Here is a 23240-nt window from a genome sequence, read left to right as displayed (position 1 = left end):
CAGGAGCGGGTAACCAAGGACAGAGTTTTCTGGTCAGTTAAGCTTTATTTTCCTGTTATTTGAGCGATAAGGACTCAAAGTTCAGAATGACTCCTATATTGATGCATAGGCATGTACAAAGCAGTAGATAGCAGCATCCACTGCTATCAAGGCTTTCAAGGAGGATTCTTGTTGCAGATACAACGTAGAGACCTTGTTATCTGGAAGAATAAGACATAAAAAAAATGAACAATGACAAAGAATGTGCAAGGGCTTCTTGTGAATGAAGTGAAATACTGCTATGGCGTAGTAAAGCCCCATCATATTCAGTGAGTCTATTATCCAAAAGGCTTTCTCAATCTCAGTCCTTTATATTAAGTATCAACCTGAAGTCAAGGCTAACCAAGAAACAGCTAACTCGTCCATTGCACAAAATTTTTAAAGCTCATTATTAAAACCATATATCTTCCTGTACAGATATATAAATGTTGAAGTGACAATATCTGACTCTGGAGGCATCAACCCTGCGAACTGTTTCTTGGCGAACAACAGCCAGACGCATTTTGTCCGCATTTTCAAAGAGTCTTGTTGTCCTGCTCAGGTTTGCCTGGTTAGTTATCACAGGAGGTTAGGTTGTGGCTCGTTTCAAATATTATCTGACCAGTGGATGAGCACACAATCAAATATTAGACTATGAATAATTTCATTATGTTGAGAATTTTACACAGCTGTTAGTCGAACATGTAGCTAAGTATTATTAGGTCATATTAAGGATGCAGGATGTAATTAGAGTGGAATTAAGCAATACAGATGAATAACCACAAGTAGTTTGTGTGTTCAATGATCTCTAGTGCTGCGCAAATGACACAACATCCAAACCATCCAATCTGAGGAAACGTTGCAGTGCAGACAGAAAACATGAAAGTCAGAACGAAGGTTGTGGCACACAGGTTTGATGAACTACTGTAATCTGATATAAACCCTCAGATCAGAGTTTTAACCATAATCAGTCAGATGTGTTGGTGTGATTATTTTCTGGAGCATTCTGGTGTCATTGGCAGGTGATTTAATGAAAGTAAACACAATGGGCAATAACGTGCACCTCTCCAATCAGAGGCCAATTGCATATGTGCCCTGCTGTCTTCAGATGGCTACAAGAAGTTTTTATACAGTATGAACTGACTGTGGAAAAACAGATACTGGAAGAACCACACTTATTAATTTATAGATAACTGCAATGTATTCAAAGCCAATGTCAGGTCAGGAATGTACCAAACAGAGTTTGATAGGTTGCTGCTGGCGTTGCTCATTGTCTTCTTTTACACTTCCAACCATATATGGGTTCAAGAATAAAGATACACTGTGTGAATGAATAAGATAACTGTTGTTGGTAGGTGTATTTTGGAAAAAAAAAATGCTGAATGCACAGACAGAATAGTGGTATCAAGAAAGAGAACAAAATAAATCTATTTACAAAAGCGCTGAACTAAATTTCAGTATAAATCACCTTTAATGTGATTTAGACCTAAAAGAGTAATCTAACAATAACAAATAGAGTCAAAGACATTTGGAGAGAGAGTTTCTCTTTCTCTTGAAATAAATACATATATATTATATGTCAGTGGCAGACTCAGGCTTTTAAAAAAAATAAATAAATAAAGGCACTAGCTGTATGTGATAGATCAGCAGCATGCAGAACGTCATGATGCATTTATGCTGAAACAGTTACAGTTGTGATTCAGATGTTATAACCACCACACCTCTGTAACAAATACCCAGAGGACTATTAACTGTTTAGCATTTAGCATTTAGAGGATGGAGGCCAATTCATTTAAAATATATGGCATTGCATCACATTTTCTCCGCTGAAAGGGCATCGTAGAGGGAACATTTTCTGTGTTTTTTTGCACATGGTGACAGCGGGGGCACCAGTCCAGCGATGCATATATTTGATTGAGCTTTGTCAGTTATAATCTTGATCTCCTGCAGAGCTAACAGGTTCATATTTTAACTGTATCCTGATCCCACTTTGCTATAATTTACATAATATTGCACAAGCAATAAAATTGTATCTACAGCAGTTACATCCCAGATACCAATAAATCACTTTTATGTTTACCATATTGCAGAAAACTTCAGCTCCAGTTTTGCTAAAATTAAGCTCCAACATTTATGCAGCAGAACCTTTGGGACTTCTCCTGATAGTGTAGTGGTTCCAGTGGCAGAAAAAAAAGCACATAGAGCTATTTGACACTTCAGAGCTCATGATATATTTCACAGCTATCTCTTCCAGTGGTCCCCCTCCACATCCATGCCTTCATCTTACTTTGTATCATGTATCTCTTGCTGTTTATTTCCCTTCCTCCATCCACTGATTTCTCCTCAACCTTTTTCCCTTTTCCTCCATTCTTCTTGATGATGATGCACAATTGACTACACTCTTTCTCATCTTCTGAAAGTCAGAAAGGTATAACAAGCTCATTTTGTGTTGTTTCCTCTTACCACTGATAGCAAATGAGCTGGTTCACACACTCAGACACTTCTGATGTATACCAGCGACTCCAACAGACGAATCATCTAGACTCTGTGCTGTAAAGAAATGAGAAGACAAAGGGGGAGGGCAAGAGAGGGTGAGATACAGCCCAAAGTGCTTCCTACTCCAGATGTAAGTTACATAAAACTTGAAAACATAAGATTTGGGATGTAAATTTGCATCAAGATCTTGACCCCTGTAATGAAGAGAGCTGTGTTGTGCACAGGTAGGAGCAGATTTGGTCATAGCAGAGTATTAATGATAATCAAAGATAATCATTAATAGTGTTAGGTAAATTACTGAGTGCCACCCTGTTACCAGAGACCAATAACTAAACTGGAAAAACAGTATCAATCTGATGTTCACTGAAAAGTGTGACTATCTGAGGGATATTAATGCCAGAGTGAAGGGTTGAATCCGAGCACTTGCTGTCAGAATCCAGCAACTGTCACACCAATATGCAAATAACTACAAACGACAACCAGTTAAAATATAACAGAATTTTTTTACAGTATCAATGTACAATCAACACTTCTTCCAATTAACAAAAATCGGTTGCTACAACTAATCAACAAACACAAGCAACTATATTACAGCGAAGCAAAAGTGGACGGGTTGTGTGTGTGTGTCTATGTTTGTGTGTGTGAGATCCATGTGATCCAATAATTGTCAGCATCAAGGTGTGTGTAGGTGGGTTAGTAAAAGAAGAAAAAGAGAAGAAGCAGATAGATCAGGGAGGATCCTAATTACCACCTACTAGCAATAAAATGTTTTTTTTTAACCACACAGTAACAAGAGAGGCAAAGAGAGGTGACACCGGTCCTTCAACTGGTAAAATATTACTTTAATGGCTGGGGGACAATAGGCTCAACAAGGAAACTCTCTTGCTGAGTGTAAACAAAACAACAAGCAAATCAAATGTTAATCAAAAGGACATAGCAGTCCTACAATAAACAAAGGGTGGTTGGTTGGTGATTAGAGTGCGTGTGGAGTCCGCTCTTTTATGCTCAGCGATCCTTGATTAAAGCTGCGCTCGTTCGGCATTTGTGGTTCACTGATTTCCTCAAAGGGCAGTGGGAAAACAGTGCAGTCGACTCAATCGGGAAGACGGCGTAACCTGGTATGTCTTGACAAAATTTGTTTGTCCTTCCAAGATCAGCTGATTTGGCCCAGCTATCTCTTCAGACCCAGGTAAACAAAAAGAAAGAGAAAAACAGCCAGTGTTGTCGCTCGACCAGTGAATTAAAGAATTGTGGCCTAAAATTTAAAATCAAAGAGAATAAAATAATCAACTTTTTTGGGTGCTCCATTTTGGCGACCGGGACACCAAAGGAAAACCTCAAGCAGCTCTCACTGTTGTAACAACACATGGGAAAAAAGCTTGGAAGTGCGCAGTAGGGATGCTTTTGTTACCTATATGACCCCGGTCGCTCTCGTTCAGTGAGAGGCCAGAGGTTGAATTTGAACCAAACTTCACACTTAATTACGACTAGCAAGATTTTGGCCCTTGTTTAAACAAAGGGTTGTAAAGCCTTAACTTCGGGCTTCCGGGACAACATACAGGCCTCTATATTGTTTCAGTCTCAGCACGTGGCATGAGATCCCAACAGTTAACTTGATCTGACTTAAAATCATGCTACAAAGACAGTGAAACAGATTGCCACAGCTGCTTTGTCTTGAGTAATGTTACACGTTTCTGAAACAACTCCTACTAAATGCTACTGCTCCCTCTCTGCAGAATGTGTACATAGACAACTCTAACAAAAGGTTAGATTATTATTAGATTATACGATTTAGATGATAAGAGGCTTATGTTAAATAGAGTCAAACTAATTTTACTCAAATTTAATGCACAGATATAAGGTTGATATCAAACATCTCAACTTATTCTTGAAAAGAAATCAAATATGCATATTTCCCCACAATGTTAAAGTATTCTCTTCGAGGTATATTTGAACATGTTACATTTCATAACTGGATATTGTGGCCTGTACATACTCTAAGGTTGTCATATCCTCCTCCTGCAAAGAAGTGCATATGTGTGGACATGCCTGTGTATACATGTGCTGTAAATGGGAGGGGTCAGAGTAGAGACTTAACTGGTTGCTGACTTTAGCCCTGTGGCCTAACAGTCGTAAAAGCAGCAAGAGAACAGGGGAACAGTCAGCTCTCATAAATCACATTAAAAGCATCACCTTAAAACTATTTTGCTGGCAAAAATGTGGTCTTGTGAATATTGCTTTTGTTACCCTGGGCAACAAAGTTTGTTATCCTGAATGAAAGGAAAAAGCAGTTTTTGAAACTGAACTGGCATGTCACAGGATGACAACTGATGACAAAAGCAAACATTTGAAGATGAGCTATAAAAATGAAATACTGTGAAAGGCATGCGGATGATCGCATGGCACTGAAACCAGAGCTGTGATGAAATAGAATTCCACCCCAGAGAGGATGTTTTTTGCAGCATGTTGCACTTCCTCCTTTTCTTCTAAATCAATTCTCTCTCTCTCTCTCTCTCTCTCTCTCTCTCTCTGTCTCTTTTTGTCTATCAACTGTTTTGATTTGCAAGGTGGTCCCACATGCAGGCATGGACTCAGGAGTAAATATATTAAGAGGCTGAAGTGGCTGAGGCAGAGAGATTTATATGTTAAACATTTTGTAGTGCTCCACATAATGAAATAAAAGTAAATATGTGCAAACATCATACTTAATCGTCTTCATTTTAAAATGGTGGCTCAGAAGCATGGGTTTCTCATTTTGTTAAATGCGTTTTACCTCGGCTGTCCTCATTCTTTGTTTACTCTGCTGGCATCTCATGAGAAAAGGGGACAAGGGAACAGTTTGCATGACAAAACTAAAGTCACAGCTGTGACATCAGCCTCCATCTTTCTGTCATTCATTTCATTTTCTCTCCTTCCATTTCAGCCCTCTTTGTCTGTTTTTTAATTTCTGACCAAAATTCAATTCAGTTCAATATATTTATAAAATGCCAAATCGCAACAAAAGCTGTCTCATGACACTTTCCAACTCAAGCAGATCTGGACCAAACTCTTTAATTTTTTTTTGCAAGAGAGAGACCCAACAAACTTCCTGTGAGCAAGCACTTGGCGACAGTGGCAAGGGAAACCTTTCTTTTAGAACAATAATACAACAATATTAACAGTAATAATAATGATAGTAATAGTAGTAGTATTAGTAGGAGTAATAATAATGCAGAAATATGACAAGTGGTAATAACAGCAGTCAGTGTCAAGCAGGACCACAGCAGGAGATCCAAACACGGTCCATGTCAACCTGTGAGACGAGAAAGCACAAAGACTCCGGGAAGAATTCAAGAATTCAAGTTAGTGACATGCATTAAGGGGACATGAATGTGTACAGAAGGAAAATCAGAGGAGGAGAAAGAAGCTCAGTGCATAATGGGAAACCCCACCCCCCCCAGCAGTCTAACCCTTAGCAGCATAAGTAGGGGCCAGCCTAGGCCAGCCCTAACTATAAGCTTTATCAAACAGGAAAGTTTTAAGTCTACTCTTGAACATAGAGAAGGGTGTGTGCCTCCCTAACCAAAACCAGAAAATGTTTCCGTAGGAAAGGAGATTGATAGCCAAAGGCTCAGGGTTTGCATTCTACTTTTGGCGACTCTAGGAACCACCCAACCCTATATCCTTGAAGCATAGAGTTGTAGTTATGTAATCAAAATAGGGAATCACACACATTTAGTTTGTGAGGAAGGTCTAACTGGACCAGTAACTAAGTAATGCATATAGAACAGTTATGAAGTACTGGTACTTTTCTTGACTACTTCTTTTTCTTGAATACTTTGCACTTTGTCTCAGCTATGACAATATATTTTGTGCTTTAAACCTCATTACCATTGACTGATAGCATTGGGCATTAGTCACATTTTGTCACACTAGTTTGATATTTATGACTTTTGTTGTTATCCTTGTGTTGGCACTGAGCATTGACAAAATGGGCTTATTTCCCAAGAATGCTTGATTACCCCCATTTTGTGCTTTGGGTCTACAACTAAAATGTTTTGACATGGTAAAGAAAGGTTTTGTTGGGGAATTGCCAGATCCTTGGTGTTTTTCTCTGTCACTGAGAATAAGAGTTTTAAAATGCTAATATAAAGTAGATCAGCTACATTTAAAGGTACCAGTGAAGACTATAAGATTGAGAAAAGCTGACTCTCTGTTGGTTTTATGAAGAATTTAACAAGTAAACAGTATACTATTAATATGTTCATTAACTAATTGGTTCAGTATCAAAAAATAATAAGCAGCTATTTTGCTAATTCATGAATTGTTTCATTGTTCAAGGAAAAAATACCAAACATTTTCTTGTTCTATCCTAGAGAACAAACACAAAGACAGTTGCCAGGTTCCATAATATAGCCTTCTTATACATTTATTACAGTTTAATCCTTTGTGGTATTACTGCTTTTATTGCTTTGCAATAAAAGGTGCTTTTTCATCCCTGATGACTCCACATCTGAAATCTTTCAAGAACGCAACCAGTAAAATGGTTTCGTTGGCCAATAGCAAGAAATATCTGTTTCGTGTTGGTTTTCGCAGATACTAGTGGAACTAGACACTCACAACACTCACGAAAGTCATCTAGATTCAACTTTACATGATCAGCTGCTAGAACAATGAGAGCTGCAAAATGCAAAAAAAATTCAGTAGATCAGTAGTACATCAGTTCAATCGTATCATGATCTGTGAAGCTCGTAAGGTAGTTTGACTTGAACAGACTGACACTGTATATAAAGATTGCTTGAAGGGAGACCTGGACCATCATCCGTGAGCAGCAGCTCCTGTAGCACTTCCTGTGATCCGTCTTTGCTCCTTCCTTCCTCCCTCCATGGCCTGCTAATTGCTCGTAAACTCTTTTTATAGGCTGAGGAAATTTCACAGACTGCACTAAGCAGTCCTAATCAGATGAACTGCTTACTTTACTGCTCACTGAAAGGCACACAGAGCGAGTGCATCATAGCGTAATCAGTGTGCTTCGAGGAACATGTTAGGCAAGACTGAATACATCTGAGCATGCTTTCCAGGAAGAGCTGAGCTGTGCATATTTATTAAAGTAGCTGTGTAATCAAAGGGGATCGAAAGATATGTGCAGTGTGTATACTTGTATGTGATGATGCGTTTGACTAACATTCAGTTTTAAATATTTTATGTATCAGTTAAATCGCTGCACTGATCATGTGAATGGAAATACCTGTCCACACTCTCATACCACTTTTAATTTGAAATTAAACCAGTCCACTGGAACAGAGCCTTTCACTTAAGTAAGACTAAATTTGGAACTGTAAGAACTTTAACACTGGATGATTCTGCAAAGCCCCAAATTTTCATTGACAAATGTACAAATGCTGCTTTTGGTAACTACATAAAGTGAAAGTAAAGGAAAAACAGTGCTCGTGACGATCTGTAGTTAAGAATATGTTAGGTTTAGGTTGGTAAGAAAATGGTTAAAATTAGGTTTGGAAAAGATTATGGTTCACTCTGTAATGGGACATTCCAGTCTCCCACTTGAACGTCACTACGTTTTTATCCATGACCTCGGCCATCCTTTTATTTTTTTTCTTTCTTTGCTCTGCAACATAAAAGGCAAACTACCTACTGCTTGGGCGCTGAACTTTGTAAGTGGACATAAATTCTGAGACGCATATTTATCTGATGAGAATAAATTCCCTAGGAATATTGGACTGAAAAATTAAAATTGATATTCAGCATTAATTTTGTATTTTTGACTGTATGTATGTATCTTGTATAAAATGTAAAGACTTATTTCTGATTAAATGTCCAGTCCCTGGTTGGAAAATGAAATGATTCATGTAAAAATAATTAATGTTATTCTCTTTTGTATTCCAGGTCAGTGTCTGGTGTAGATGTGGACCCTGATATGGTGCACATGGAAATGCAAGATACAAGTGGAGGTACAGTCATGTTCCATCTGTTCATTTGTCATTGATATATTTATTTATGACACTAATACATTTCAGACAGAAATGTATTAATAGCATTGCCATGATTTGTGGATTTGCTCACAGAGTAGATGTAGAGCAAAGTAAATGTATGGAACTTTCTCCCAGAGTCCAACTTTGGTTAATTTTGTCCCATAAATTCCTATCATTGACCAATTACAAACCAGCCAGGCAAAGCAAGAGAGCAAAAGTAATAATAATCGTAGTGCATTTTATTTAAGTAGTCACTTTGTCACTGTGTTTCAAGCACTAACTTTTTTTTGCAAGAAAACAACTTAATTTCGCTTTGCCTCTGACCTATCAATTAAAGGTCCCCCCGTTGATTACTTTTATGCCTCTGCACCGGCAACAGGTAATATATATCAGGAACTGAAGGAAATTCTTCAAATTTGGCACAAATGTCCACCTAGGCTCAAGGATGAGCTGAAGGACTGTGGGTCTCGCAACACATAATCCCCTCAGCCTAATAAACCTGAGCAGATAAAGTCAGAAAGTAATGACAAATAGGAAGGAAGGACAAAGTAAAGGACATGTTTTTTGTATCTGCAGTGCCACATTTCCCCATACACCTCCCCTGTAGGAAAATACAAGCATCTCTAAAATCCCTTGAGGAGACATGCAGTCTTTTAACCCACACACACACACACACACACACACACACACACACACACACACACACACACACACAAAGATGCTGCCTGCAATGTGAAAGCTGTCAGCCTGAACAAGGCTGCCTGTGTTTGTGGAGGGTGAACAGGAGAGGCTGTCTGTCTGGGCCAGCTGCCCAGGCACAAGTGGTCTTCCTGGCGCTAGGCAGTACCACACGGTACTCCTTCTCCTCCTTCTCCTCCTTGTCCTCATTCTCCTCCCTGTTCCTCTCCTTCCTTCCATGCCCGGATAGATAGATAGTCGAGGGTGGCTGGAGCAATCAGGCATGTCAAAGCAAGCTGTTCGATCTGTGCCCCCTCTGTCACATGTGACATCACCAAGGTTAAATGGTGGCATGGAGGAGTGGTGTCTCTGCAGAGGCAAGGAACTGCGCCTGGGCCATACTGTGGTGTGGGGTGGGGGTGTGGGGTGGGGGGGGGGGTTGATGAGAAGGACAGGACTCCTGAGAAATGGAGGTGGTCCGTTGATGGATGAGCAGTGTATGCTTGGAGGCTGGCAGGGAGTGTGTTTGTGTGTGTGTCATTTAGTGGGCACTGATGTGCAGGAGAGCGTGAGTGCACCTTGTTCATGCGCCAATACACACAGGCATGCATGTTAGGTGTGTTGAGAGACAGACAGGGACTTACATGTGTAAACAAACTCTCACAGTACACATCTCCAGTATATTCCCAATTGTACAGAAAATCAAATTAAGGGCGCCATACAGTGCATACATCCTTATTTATTTGTAAGTCACGAGAAGGTTATGAGAATTGTCATAATGTCACAGCTGCACAGGTGCAGTAAATATATGTGTGTGCTTGGTGAGAACAGCAAGTATCATGAAGAAGTGTATGCGCCACAAGCTGCAATTGAACACTTGAACACCCAATCTAATGATTTTTTTTTCATGAGTTCTTCACCATATGCTGCTTTGATTAAACATCCAGACTTTTCAATAAATTAGCCAGTATATTTGTTAGACTGGGCACTTCTTGAAGAAAGACAAAGCAGAGACAGAGAGAGAGAGAGATTATATCCAGCTGTACTAAGACAAGTGTGAAAGAAGTTTAAGGAAGTCGAGCTTTCAAACGCGGTTCATGGAATGGCTGGGCAAAAGAAGAGAACAAAAAATGTAGATGTTCAGAAATACTGTAGCCAAAGGTTAGAAGTTGCACCTATAATTATGAATATCATCAAATAAAAACACGAGGCTCCGTAGTCAGTGTCCATCAGTGTTTCTACATTTCACAATAAAATCCTAAATAAATAATATAAAAATCCATGACATAGTCATCAATATTGGAACATTTCACTCAGAGCATTTTATTAATAGGCCACTCGATAATACCTTATAATATCAATATTTATATACAAAGTATTAGTATATAGTACTAAAGTATATTTTTAGCAGTTAGATTACAGCAATTCATACTTTATCCTCCTTATTTCATAGTTGTCGTGGGTGTTGGGTGCTTTTTTTTTTTATTTGCGATAAATCAAGTGATATTCCTCTTGCTCTTTCCTTTGCTTCTCAGATTTGAGCCTCCCTCAGTTGGTCCATAACCAGACCAAAGTTTCCCACTTTCACACAGTCAGACTTTCCCAGCACCACCTGTCTGTGGGAAGAAATGTGGACTTTAAATATGATATCTTATAATCTAATGATTAGATTTCCATGAAAGTTGCTGAGCTCATTCGTGCCCAGAAGAAGCTAAATGCCTCTGTGGCTTTCAGTTCTGTGTTGGATGACAATGTTTAGACCACAGCCACATCTGCATGTAGTTACAATAACTTAAATGTATGATCCGAATGTATGACATCAGCTGAAGGTCAAAATAAGTGCAGCCATACAAGTGAGTGTGTTTGTAAAGTACATGTCTGCCAAAGCAACTCTGAACAACCTTACAAGTGTGCAAGTGTACAGGGGCAGACTTGTGTGCGTGTTTCTGTGCATAAGCATTTTCTTTACCGCCAACTCGTTACCTCTGAGAGGAGAAATACGGCTGAGTTTCAGCAGCAGCCAGTGTTACTGATACAGCTGCTGTTTGAAATTCAGTACTGAGTAAGCTCCACAATAGGCGCTAACCTCTCTGTGTGTGTCTCTCTGAGGATAATCCCTCCTGGTCATTTGGATGCTAGATCCACTGTATGTCTACTGGGAATCTGTCATATCTTAGAGACTCTGGAAAATGATGTCCTAATTTTTCTGCTTGCTTGGTTTTCTCCCATATTTTTTCTTCCATGTCCCACCTCTTCTGCTTTTCTGTTTTTGTCTGTTGGTCTATAGACACATTTATATGTGTATATATAATTGAAAATACGTTGAAGATATACTATGCAGTATTTGCAGACACATTGATAAGCAATTCTGGAGAAAGACACAGCAAAAGGCTAAGACTTTAAGACTAAGACTAACTTCCTTTCTCTCTCATTGTCTCACATGGCCGTGTGAGGTCATCTACAGCTCAGGGTCTGTTTTTTAAACAACTTTTATATATATATATAGATATATATATTTTACCAACAGTATACATTTTTTTCTGCTCCTGTCTGTCACTGCAGGTTACTTGTATGTTACCTGTCTCATCCAGAACTGCTCAGACAAAATGGTGACAGCTCAGTTTCTCGGCAAGATCGACCACAACTCGTTGCTGGTTCAGGATGACTACATATTTGTCAAGGTAAGATGAAAAGTTTTTTTTTTTCATTAAGTGATTTCTTTTATTGAATGAAGAGATATGTGTGTTGATGCAGCAGCTGCTAAGGTATGCCAACAGGTCCAGAAAAGTTGTAAATTATGGCTTTACTTCATGTAAATGTAAATGACACAAAACAGGTACACTGTAGATACAGTATATACAGATCCCAATTGCTGTACTATGCAAAAGTAAGCTGGTCATATTAAGCTTTGTATTTGTGAAACAGGTTTAAGATATAAGACTAATGCTACCATAGGTAACATCCTGCAACTCTGAAGGATAAGCAGTATAGAAAATGGATGGATGGATGGAGATAACATTAAAATAAGATGCATAACATGTCAAATTAAGATGGCACCTCAAATTTGTAACACAGGTAATGCTCATGTTTCACAAAATTAGGAAAACATTTCCCATTAATGTCTTGCTAAGTGATATAAAAGGAATTTTTTGCCTTTTCATTTGAGGCTTTTCTGTTTGGCCTTATTGGAAAGGACAAAGCAACAGTTTCTCATACACAGATACATGTACATGCATACACTATATATAAAATAGGCCAAGTTGTTTGAAAGATGTATTGATACATTTACCAGGGTCTGACAAAAGAAGCTTTATTACTGGAAATTGGAAAACTTCTGTCTGGGGAGTATGACCTTAACATGTTAGCAAACAGATGACAGTAGCAGTTTTTAGCTCTGTTTTGGTCTCCACCACAAGCTTTACATTGAAAACAACTGCGTGTAACCATAATGTTTAATTTGGTCACTTAATGGAGCTTTGGATTCTACTACTATTTTGCATCTTGACAGTACAGTACAATTAGTGATTGATTTAGGTCTATGGCGCACCATTTCATAATTTCAGTTTTGGTTGATAAGTTGACTGGGACAGAACCAAAACAGTAAATCTCTGGGCAAAATACCCAAAACACTGAGCTGAAAGATTTTTTAAAGCCCCACAGACGTCACATTCTGGTGATAATTCTCTTTGGGTTTGTCACGAGCACCACCATCATCTGCAGTGGTTGTTGTTAATAAGGAGGACAACTCCCATAATCCCATGCTTCTTACACCTTTTGTTTTGTTTTTACTGAGAGACCCCCAGTGGCAGAAGCTTCAAACCATGCATTTAAAGCAGCTGAGTGTATTTTTCCCCACATCTGATCTCATTGTGACATACAGGGTCTAGCAGACAAAAGCAGTGCCCAATCTTCTCAACAGTTCTCAGATTTTTTTGAATTACACTAATGTCTCGAAAGGAATACGGCCATTATCATATTAATACTATAGTGTTTGCCTCTCTGAAAGGCGCTTCTCCCTTGTTATTTATTAGCATTCAGCATTTTTCTGAATATGTTGTATTTGTCAGTCTATCTATTTAGCTGTGGTGGTGTTTAGACACACAAGCAAGGCTGCAGTCCTTTTTGCTGTTAAACTTTGTTGCTCGGATAACATACTGTGCTGTCAACCTGAGATGGAAAAGAATTGCTATTGAGGACACTGTGCAGAATTAATCTTGCCTTGTCTATAATTTACTTGCCATGCAGTACAGTGCTGTATGCTCTGTTGAGGCTGAGAGCTGAATACCATTTGCATGCGATAAGGGCAGAATATACATGAGCTTGTAGAGTAAGGCAAAATCCCTTATAGCAGGATAGAATATCTTGTGGATGTGTCTGGTCATGGTTATGAATGTGTATAAATGCATCTATATGTTTATGTGAGGAATGAAATCCTCATTAGCTGCACACTTCCTCTTGCGAGAAAATCTTTAACCCGTTAATGATTAACGACTATTTTTATGATATTGTTTTTCTGTCAGGCGAACACAGAATTTGCTATTGGAAGCTTTAAGACATGCAGCATATGGGAAAGTCCGAATTTTTGATTTCATATTTTTATCATACCTAAATTGGTAGACAAAGTTAGTTTTCTTTTAAAAACACACAAAATAAGCTTAACATGCAGAAAAAATTGCTCTATAGCCTCATACTTTGACTGATTTGAAAAATAAATTCAACGAATTGGTTCTGAATTATAAAATTCCACTCTAAACATTAATGCATGAAGTGGTGTTAGTGTATTAATAATTCCACAGTTTGCATGCATTTTTAAATTAATTTAGAAAGCCCATTAAGCAATTACAGTATAATGTGTTACCAAACCAATCCTACACCCTTGACAGAGAATACTTGGAGTACTGTTAAGGCAGTACAGAAATGTGTCGAGTCAGAGGTAGGAGCGCAGTGTTAGCACTGGCACCTCCACACACACACTTTTTCCTCCCACTTTGCCAGACATACTTTGGAAAGCAGTTCTTTTTAAAATCATAGTCGCTGGCGCTTCCTTCAGGGGGTCCTTTATTTTTACATTTAAAACCAGCTTTCATTGTCTCATTACTTTTTCATCAGTGTTCAGCATTTAAAAAAATAAATAATAAAAAGCCATGCTAGTCTGCTCTTTTCAATGACATCCTATGGTTGTAATCATAGCTCAATCTGAACATCGACAATAGAGGCTCAGATATCCAAGAGCCGGAGAGAAAGAAACAAAAGCTCTTCCCACAGAGCCCAAAATAGAAGCGCTGAATACAAAGTTCTCTCCATCACATTTTGAAAGCGGCGGCTCTAAACATGGAAGCGCTGCTCACTGTGTGTCTGAAAGCACTCCGCGGGCACCTGAACCCATCACACGGGATATGACATGTTCAAGTCCTGTTTAAGTCGTTAAGTCAGGCACCGGCGCTGTCGTCTCCTTCAGTGAGCTTCCTCTGCTAAAATGTATCCTCATCTGTTTGGATTTTCTGGTTCAGTGCCTCATGAACTTTCTGATCAGCTCTCGCAGCAGGAAGTGCAACATGATTCAGCCCCCCCATAGGTCCAGGTCACGTGAGGAAGATTCAAGGTCTGTGCAGCACAGAGGAGGGTTTTGTTTGTTTGTTTTGTTTTGCGTTTTTTTGTATTTATCTTTCAGCACAGTGTAAGTCACTAACAGCAAATAGTGAACTCTGAGAACAAGGACATAAAAAGTCTTAATAAATATGATTAATAGAGTGCGCATACATCCTGTTTTCTTCTACAGTCTGCTTTTTTGCTTTATTCTCAGTGAATTTATCAGTTCTTATCTCCTCCCCTCTTCCCTCCACCTTTGTGTTTGAAAGATTGAGAGAAAAAAAAAATCCATACAAAAATAGACATAAGACACGAGTTTGTACTGAAATACAGATTTTTTTTAATTTTATCTTTTTGATTCTCGTGAGGAAAAGATTGCATGTTGAGACCTACTGTTGTTGTTTTTTGTTTTTGCTCCATTTTGCAGGTCACCACAGGAAATCGCACCAAGCACTATGTGTCCTATCGGCGCAATGAGTTTGTACAAATGAGGTTCCCCAAGTACTCCTTGCCAAAGGTAAAGCACAACGAAGCACGAACACAAAGCTTCACATGCTGGTATTGAAAGCCACTCAAAGAGACACGTCAAAGAGATCCAGACGTGACCTGACCAACTTCACTTGCCTTTACATGTATTTCTCAAGGACGAAATAACTTTTCCTTATCTCTGCCACATTTCAGCCATCTCACTACTTTGTCCTCAATTATTCGCTAATGTAAGATGTTGGTACAGTACCTGTACCCGAATTAGCCCTGGTACGGGCCTGATAGACAATAGCTCTCATAAAATATTCACCACTAAACATCCATCCAGTCACATCCCATGTCACTGACGTAGACAAAGACGATAAATGAGCTTCACTCCAATACAAGACAAGGAACCTTTGCTGTCAGCGTAGGCGGCACATGGGGCCGTTTTAAAGCGACACCAGCCTGAGTGCTATTGAACGGCGCTGATTGAATGCAGAGCCCAGGGAGACATCTCATGTGTTTTTCATCCTTAAACTAAGAAAAGGAAAACCTTTAAGACAATCACTGCCATTGACTCTGTCAGAGAAGGACTGTGTGGAGTGTGTTTTCCACCAACACACACTCCCACACACACACACACACACACAAACACATTTGCTCTGTTTCCAACAAGTAGAGGCGATAGGGTTCAATTTGATTAGGTGTGGCAGGAAGGCGGTGGATAAATCAGTTTGTGTGTGCACATGTGTGTGTCTGTGTGTGATTCAAAGTGAATGTTTTGTTATAGTATGCCCGAGTTGCTTTCTCTCTCTCTCTGTCTCTCTGTCTCTCTCTCTCTCTCTCTCTCTCTTACATCCCTCTCTCTCTACATGTGTCCTCTTACTTGGGTGAGCAGATAGGTCACACATTGAGAGGCTTTTAGGTTGAGTGACACGGGGGGGTACAGGGGACAGGACTAGAGAAGGAAGAGGGATGGAGTGAGAGATGGAAGGGAGGAAAGGAAGGTAAGATATGTGTGTGTGTGTGTTGTGTGTATGGACGAGAGGGAGTGCTGCGAGCACCATGTTTTTCCACTGTGAATTATTCAAAGGTTGGAGAATGAAAAATGCAAAGGTCATCAGAGAAAGCAGTTTGGCTGTGTCGTGCAAGACCTGACCTAGGCTATGGATTATACACACACACACACACACACACACACACAAATACATGGATACAGTTTGCTGGGCCATGAAATCACAGGTTGTTATTGTTCCTTTTTGTGCTGCTTCCATCCCATCTCTAGCTCTCTAGCTATGGTAGTTTCTACATATATATATATAAACTTTATATACTTTAATAGCAGTAACCTACAGAAGACAATCCTTAAATGTGTGCCATGATCCATAAATATTTCACTCTCCACAAACATGGATTTTTTATTGTTGTGTAAAGTCATATCCACAAAAATACAGAGCAATTTGCATATCTCTAAACACATATTTTAATTTCACATGGTTTTAGAAATGTAAATAGTTTCATGACAACCCATACAGCACATGTCAAATGATATTCATGCGTTTATGGATCCATTTGTCCGTTTGAAATGGTTTTCCCACATTTGTGGTTTGTTGGCCATGTGACATCTCTGATTTGTTTGCAGATTTTTGTCCAGTTCCTGCTGCAGCTGTAGGATGAATGACTCAGCTTTTAATAAGAACTGGTGGTATGCAGTTGAAAGATACTCAGTGGACCATGAGTTCAGATTATTTTGTCACAGATGCTTGTAACATTTACAATAACACATCCAATATCTACCAAACTCCAGAGAATGTTATCCACAAGCTACATGAAAGTATACTTCCTGTTCTTGTGCAGGTATAAGTGTGTTAAGCCCCAGAGCACATAAGGATCTCTTTGATATAACTTGGCAAAGGCATTTCTGCATTGTGAAGACAAGTAGTCCTGATAAAGCTTAAAATTCAGCAAGGCTGTCCTCCATCAAAGCAGTATGTACCAGTGCAAAACCAGTATACATCAAAGTTGAACAGCTGATTTCAGTGTTGTGAAGTCAGAGCTTTAACAAGAAGGCAATTTGAAAATATCGCTAAAATTGGAGATCTCATCTTCAAGAGGGTATGTTAAAGCCATTGAAGGCTATCAGAAAATTAAATGTGTGATCTAACTGGGCAGATCGCACACTATACAAAATGTAATGCCTAGTTACACATTATGATTTGTGACTTTCAGCTATATAAATAAAACTGACTTGAAATACTGCTGTGTTGATGAATGGATTAAAGACAGGTGTGCAGGCTGGGCAGGAGAGACGAATGATCTGCGATAAAGAGCGAGAGTGGAAGGAAGACATGCCTACGCTACATACACACACACACACAGAGAGACTAAGGAGACAGTGGAAGAGGGAAACATGGGGAAACGCAGGGGAAATAACTGGAGGCGTGGCCATAGCCATGACACTATGTGCACGCTTAAGCAAATGTTATATTGCAGCTGAGTGCCAGTCACTGTGCTCACTGTGTGTCTGAAAGCACTCCGCGGGCACCTGAACCCATCACACGGGATATGACATGTTCAAGTCCTGTTTAAGTCGTTAAGTCAGGCACCGGCGCTGTCGTCTCCTTCAGTGAGCTTCCTCTGCTAAAATGTATCCTCATCTGTTTGGATTTTCTGGTTCAGAATGCTGAGGAAGTCTGGCATCAGATGTTGTTCCTTTTTTTTTTTTTTTTTTTTTTTTTTTTTTTTTGAAGTGAGCAAGACATGAGTAAATGTACAAAGTCTCTGTAATGTTGCAAGAAAGACACCAAAGAAGTAAGACAGGAAGCCATAAAAGACCATAAGTTGTCCAAATTCTAAATGACTCAGTTTCTTGTTGTGGTTGCTATAGCTTGATAGCCATTTCACTTTCACAGTAGTTCTTGTTGTACTGACATGTTATCCACAGATGTAAACAGTAAACAGGACTTTCCCTGCCATGTGAGTTTAGCAAGATCATAAGCAGATGTAAACAACAAGAGAAAATAGATTTAACAACAAGGCAAGCAACAACACTTTAACGCAATATAAATCACTGTGAACGTCAAAGATGGATGATACACTGTGAGGATACGCAAGGGTAAGTTTATAGTCAGTCTTCCAACAGCTTTCAGAGGACATCTCATTTCACATTTCAGTACATTTGATAATGTCATCAATAACAGACAGGATGGTCGAAAACATACTACAGAATGCTGTCACATTTTTTTTCACTTTCACATGCTTTTTTGGTTCACCTTGAACCTCCACACTGCTGCAGCAGTTCCTGTTTCTCATTTAATGCTCTCTCTCGCTTTCATATTACATTATATGTTTTTTCTACTGTGTACACTTTACAGCTGACTAATCATGCCTTTTATTTTATCTCATTGTTGTGGTTTGTTTTCTCCTTATGTAAGGTACTTACGTTTTTGAGGATATGCGTAGAGCGTCTCTGCTCCCACACAGTTTCCTTGCAGGTGTAAATGAAGCATTAGCCTTCTGTGTCTCATTATTTCTTTCTGTTGCTTGCCTTTCCAGTGCTTTTCACACCATGCTGACTTTGGGTCAAAGAAAGTTTGGATGGTTTAGTGTAGGTTGTTTTTGCTTCAGTGTCTCATGGAACTTCTGGGGCCCAGGATCAGCAGTGACCCTTGTCTCTGTGGCCCTGCTGGCCCTGACAGAGATGGATGCAGGGTATTTGTTTCAGAGGACACTCGGTGATCCAGTACCAGTAAGAGAGACACTGGTAGAAGATGTTGTGCAGTTTCTGGTTAGGATTTTATCCAGAGGGTAAAGGACAGGAAAAGGTGGCTTTTTAAAAAAATACAGTTTGGCATGCCAGATGTCTATTTGCTTTCCTCTTGCCCTTATGATGCTACATTTTGCACCTTCAGCTATGGCTATCTCTTGTTGTTTACATCTGCTTATGATTTGGCTAAACTCTTTTTTTTTTTTTAACTCATACCATCTGTGCACTTACACCCTTACAAGTGGTGGCTGCTTGTAAAACACAGGCGAGTGGGACTTCGAGTACCTTGTGCAGGGTGGCAAAATTATCCCTTGATCTGTGTGTTTTGGGAGTGTATTTCACATGAAAAGGACAGTCCGTAAATTTTCTATACAAAACCTTCATGAACATGACTTCCTTCCAACATCTTCCCATTAACGTGCAGTTCTAAGAATTTAATAACAATAATAACGATAATGTAATACATTAAATTTGTAGGCATCTTTCAAAACACCCAAAGTCACCTTACAGGGCCGAGATTAAGGCACAAAAACAACACTATAAGGGAAATAAAGGGAAATACAACCAGTTAGACACTGAATTTAAGCTATGTTATGTCACTGGTTTTGAATCTATAAATAGGAAGCCCCCAGTGATTGGATGATAGGATTGACAGACATTTGTACATGGCTTCAAAAATCATCACAGACTTACAAAAGTAAATGCAGTGACTAATACATTGTGTTTCATGTGGCTGCTTCACAATAAAAGCCACCACACTTTCCACGAGTTGAATGCTCTTAATTTGAAACAATGACTATTGAAAACATGGCTATTGTGTTTATATTAGCGATGCATTAATAGCGGTCTGATTTGATATCAGTGAAATGATATTGCAGTGCATGGCACACTGCACTGTTTTCTGGTGAATTTCTAATATTTAGGTGGGCTAAATCTAAATCCAGTGAGGGAAAGTATTCTGCCACTAAAAATAAAAATACCATACAGAGGTATTTACTGAATGTAATCTAAACTGTGCCAAAAATGTATTGGCTTAATTAAAATGATTATAATTTTAAATCTTTTTTTGGTTTAGATGCAAAAGCTATGTGGTCATAATTAAGAAAGGTTAGGTTTAGGTTTACACAAAACCACAACTGGTCAGCCATCGTAAGAAACCAAAAACATTAAGAGATGGACAATAAATAGCAGTTCTTTGCCAATCCTACAACCCAAACGGTTCCCTAAAATGATTTGTGGTGCCACAAAGCAGTGCTTCATTCTTCCTATACTTCTCAATACCTTTTTGTCCTTGCTATATGCAAAGAGAAATGGCCTGCTCTAATTGTTCTTAGTTCCTGTTCCCTGCAAAATTAAGACTTGAACAGTACAGGTTTATTCCCTGTGCCACAAGGTTTTTTTTTTCCTTTTCTTCAGACTCTCTCGGCTTGGCTACTTACAGAAAATCTTTCAACCAAGAACTCTGAAACCATATATTTTGGTCTTGACTCTTGAAACGCTGATCAAATAAAGAAAATACAGCTTGTATAGTAATCAGATGTGCTATGTTTGCAACTATTCAGCCATTGTCGTTGCCATTATGTCCTCACCTTGATACATCATTTGTTACATTGGATTATGTTTTGTTGTGATGTGAAGTTTGACTTATGCTCAGACTTGTATCATTTGACAGCAGTTACACTCTTTAGTTCCTTAAGAGTGATTCCTCAGTGTAATAGCCACTTTGCCAATTTGGACAATATTTTCAAACTGCTCGAAAAAATATTATTGACAAATTTAAAGGTCAAAGAAAAAAAATGGATTAAAGAATCTGAGATTTTTCCAGTCATAGTGATGTTCTGAGTATCAAACAAAATACCACATTTTGCTTTGTAGTTGTACATGCATGGATGTATGAGGATTTGCACTGGGAGTGGTGTTTTCTTGGTGTAAAAATGTCCAATGGATTGGCTTACAGGAGAAAGAAAATGCATTTCTGAGTTCAGGAACATTTCCTGCTACTTTACTTTTATTTTTAATATTGTAATGGATTGGTAAGGTTGTTGATAGTTTGGTTTGCCTGGGTACTTTATTTTTAAATAGCTAGACTGTAGATTAGTCAGTTGACTGCAGGGTTAATCGGTTGATCAGTTAATTAATTGGTTTGTGAAATGGTTGATTTGTACAGAGACAAGAGTAGCCCAAAACTTAGCAGTACATTGTGGTTAGGGTTAAGAGGCAAGGGTCAGATTGTGGTTATAGTCAAAAGAAATAGCAGTGCTTTCAACTGGTCAGACATGCACCATGGGTCCAACACAAGTCAACACAACTACTTACCCTCCCAGCCTCCACCTTTTAGGTGAAGGCTGCTGTGGAGGTGGAGGCTGGGAAGGTGCCCTGTCAGGACCTTTAACTTTTAGTGTTAGTTTAAAAGAAAATATCACAGGTTTGGCACTCACTCTCTCATACACACACACATTTTTTTGTGTGTGAGAGAGGAAAGAAGACAGAGTTTATGTCTTTTTTTTCACTTTACTTGTTTACTTGTTTTGCTGCTATTCAACAATGAAGTACACCATTTGGAATGGTACGTCTGTTTATTTAGCCTAGATCTTCCCACTCCTGTGGATGGAGGCGAAGGAAAGAAGATAAAGAAGTGTGGCGCTGGAGTGGCACTTTGAAACGTTCATCTGCTCTTGTCTTTGACATTGTCTCAGTCCACAGACCCAACAATAATGTCAATATAAAGCATTAAGTTACACGTCGGGTCGGCGTCTGCACAACACACATTTTTTCCAGTCCAGTGGTGCAGATTGGCTTTCATCACATCACTCATGTCCATGGTTCTGCAATGGAGCAGAGGAGATGATAGATTAACAAAATACATCACTTAATTGGGTGTGCAGCTTGTCTCAAGAACAATTCAAATTGTGTCAAAGAAGAAGGAAAGTTGATGGTTAATCTCATTTCCAGGTTGTCAAATACAGATGTTACATCTTCCTTTTTTTTTTTTTTTTTTGTTTCTTGTGGTATACTTGCCTTCCTTCCTGGCAATATGTGAACAGCTTGCCGGGTGACACAGAAACAGTACATCTATGAATATGAAGATCAGTGCATAGCTTTCACTACTGCTATTACTCAGCCATAAATCCATGGGTAATTGAGCTTAAGTGTTTTTCTGAGTAAGATGGCAGTGTCATTGATCAGAGACACATCTTCTCAGGAACTTTCCCCAGTGCTCTGATGTCTTTATATATTAATGTGATCACTAACAAAGAGAAAGTGCTGAGTCGTTCTTTGCACCGTTGTTACCATCTTACATGAGTGATGAAGCCATTTGCACCCGAGGCTTACAAGCTTTGACAAGAGCACCTAACAAGTTTTCTAAGCTGCCAAAAAAAAAGTTTTTCAATGGATAAAGCGTTCCTTATCTCTCTGTTGTTTTGTAGCTCCTTTTATTGGATTATGTAGTCTGGTTCACAGTGAGTTACTGTCAAATATTTCTGTGAATCAGATTTTGCTGCTTTTAGTGCTTTATCTGTTCTCTCCTTTGTTTATCTCTTCACCTGTCATCACTTGTAAGTGTATATTTTATACTTTTCATATTTTTCATCGAAAATCATCCCTCCGAACTCTGTTTCTTCAATTACATTAAGCTGCTCTCTTTTATCATGCCTCCACGATTCTTCCGCTTCACTGTCAGAAAATACTCGCTGTCCCTTTTTGACCTTCATTTGTCCTCTCTCTTCCCTCCATGCCTCCATCTCTGCTCGCAGGATGTTCAGATAGTGAGTACGGACAAGGACCAGGTCTTCCTCGCCATCCAGGAGTGGTACCAGTCAGACACATATAACCTGTACCAGTCAGACCCTCAGGGTGTCTACTACTCTGTTGTCCTGGAAAATGTTCGCAGCACCAAGCAGCCAGAGGAGAATGTTCTCATTGACATACTTGAGGTGAGATGTGGTGGAAGGGTGGAGGCAGTGTTGATGGTCATATATATATAGGCCAAAACACTTTGTAAACAAACTTTTGAAATACATGTTTATTCATGTAATTACAGCTGAGCCCATTTTCAAACAGGATATACTATGTGTAAAGTATATATGTAAAAATGTTACTTAAACAGGAGGAAATCATACATTTTTTAGATTATTTTCAGTTTCTGTAAAATGAAAAATGGAGTCCAGTAAAAAGCAGGAAAGAGATGCTAACAATTCCTTGAACTGGAACTGTTGTGGAGAAAACCTACATAGTGGACATGTTATTGGTAATGT

General features: G+C 39.0%; 1 protein-coding gene across 3 annotated transcripts in view; it reads left to right on the top strand.

Moving 5' to 3' along the window:
• sorcs2 (sortilin-related VPS10 domain containing receptor 2) overlaps nt 1-23240 on the top strand; it is a 277555-nt gene that overhangs the window by 226578 nt on the left and 27737 nt on the right. For all 3 annotated transcript variants that reach the window (XM_046381208.1, XM_046381206.1, XM_046381207.1), the window contains exons 7-11: nt 1-32; nt 8398-8462; nt 11724-11842; nt 15178-15267; nt 22740-22919. The exon at nt 1-32 is cut by the window's left edge and continues 66 nt beyond it. In XM_046381208.1, the coding sequence (XP_046237164.1) occupies nt 1-32; nt 8398-8462; nt 11724-11842; nt 15178-15267; nt 22740-22919 (486 nt within the window). The remainder of the gene's footprint in view (nt 33-8397; nt 8463-11723; nt 11843-15177; nt 15268-22739; nt 22920-23240) is intronic.

This window comes from Scatophagus argus, chromosome 23, assembly GCF_020382885.2.
Source record: "Scatophagus argus isolate fScaArg1 chromosome 23, fScaArg1.pri, whole genome shotgun sequence".
Taxonomy (NCBI): Eukaryota; Metazoa; Chordata; class Actinopteri; family Scatophagidae; genus Scatophagus; species Scatophagus argus.
Note: the sequence above shows the minus strand (reverse complement) of the source record. Positions and strands in the feature narration are given on the sequence as shown.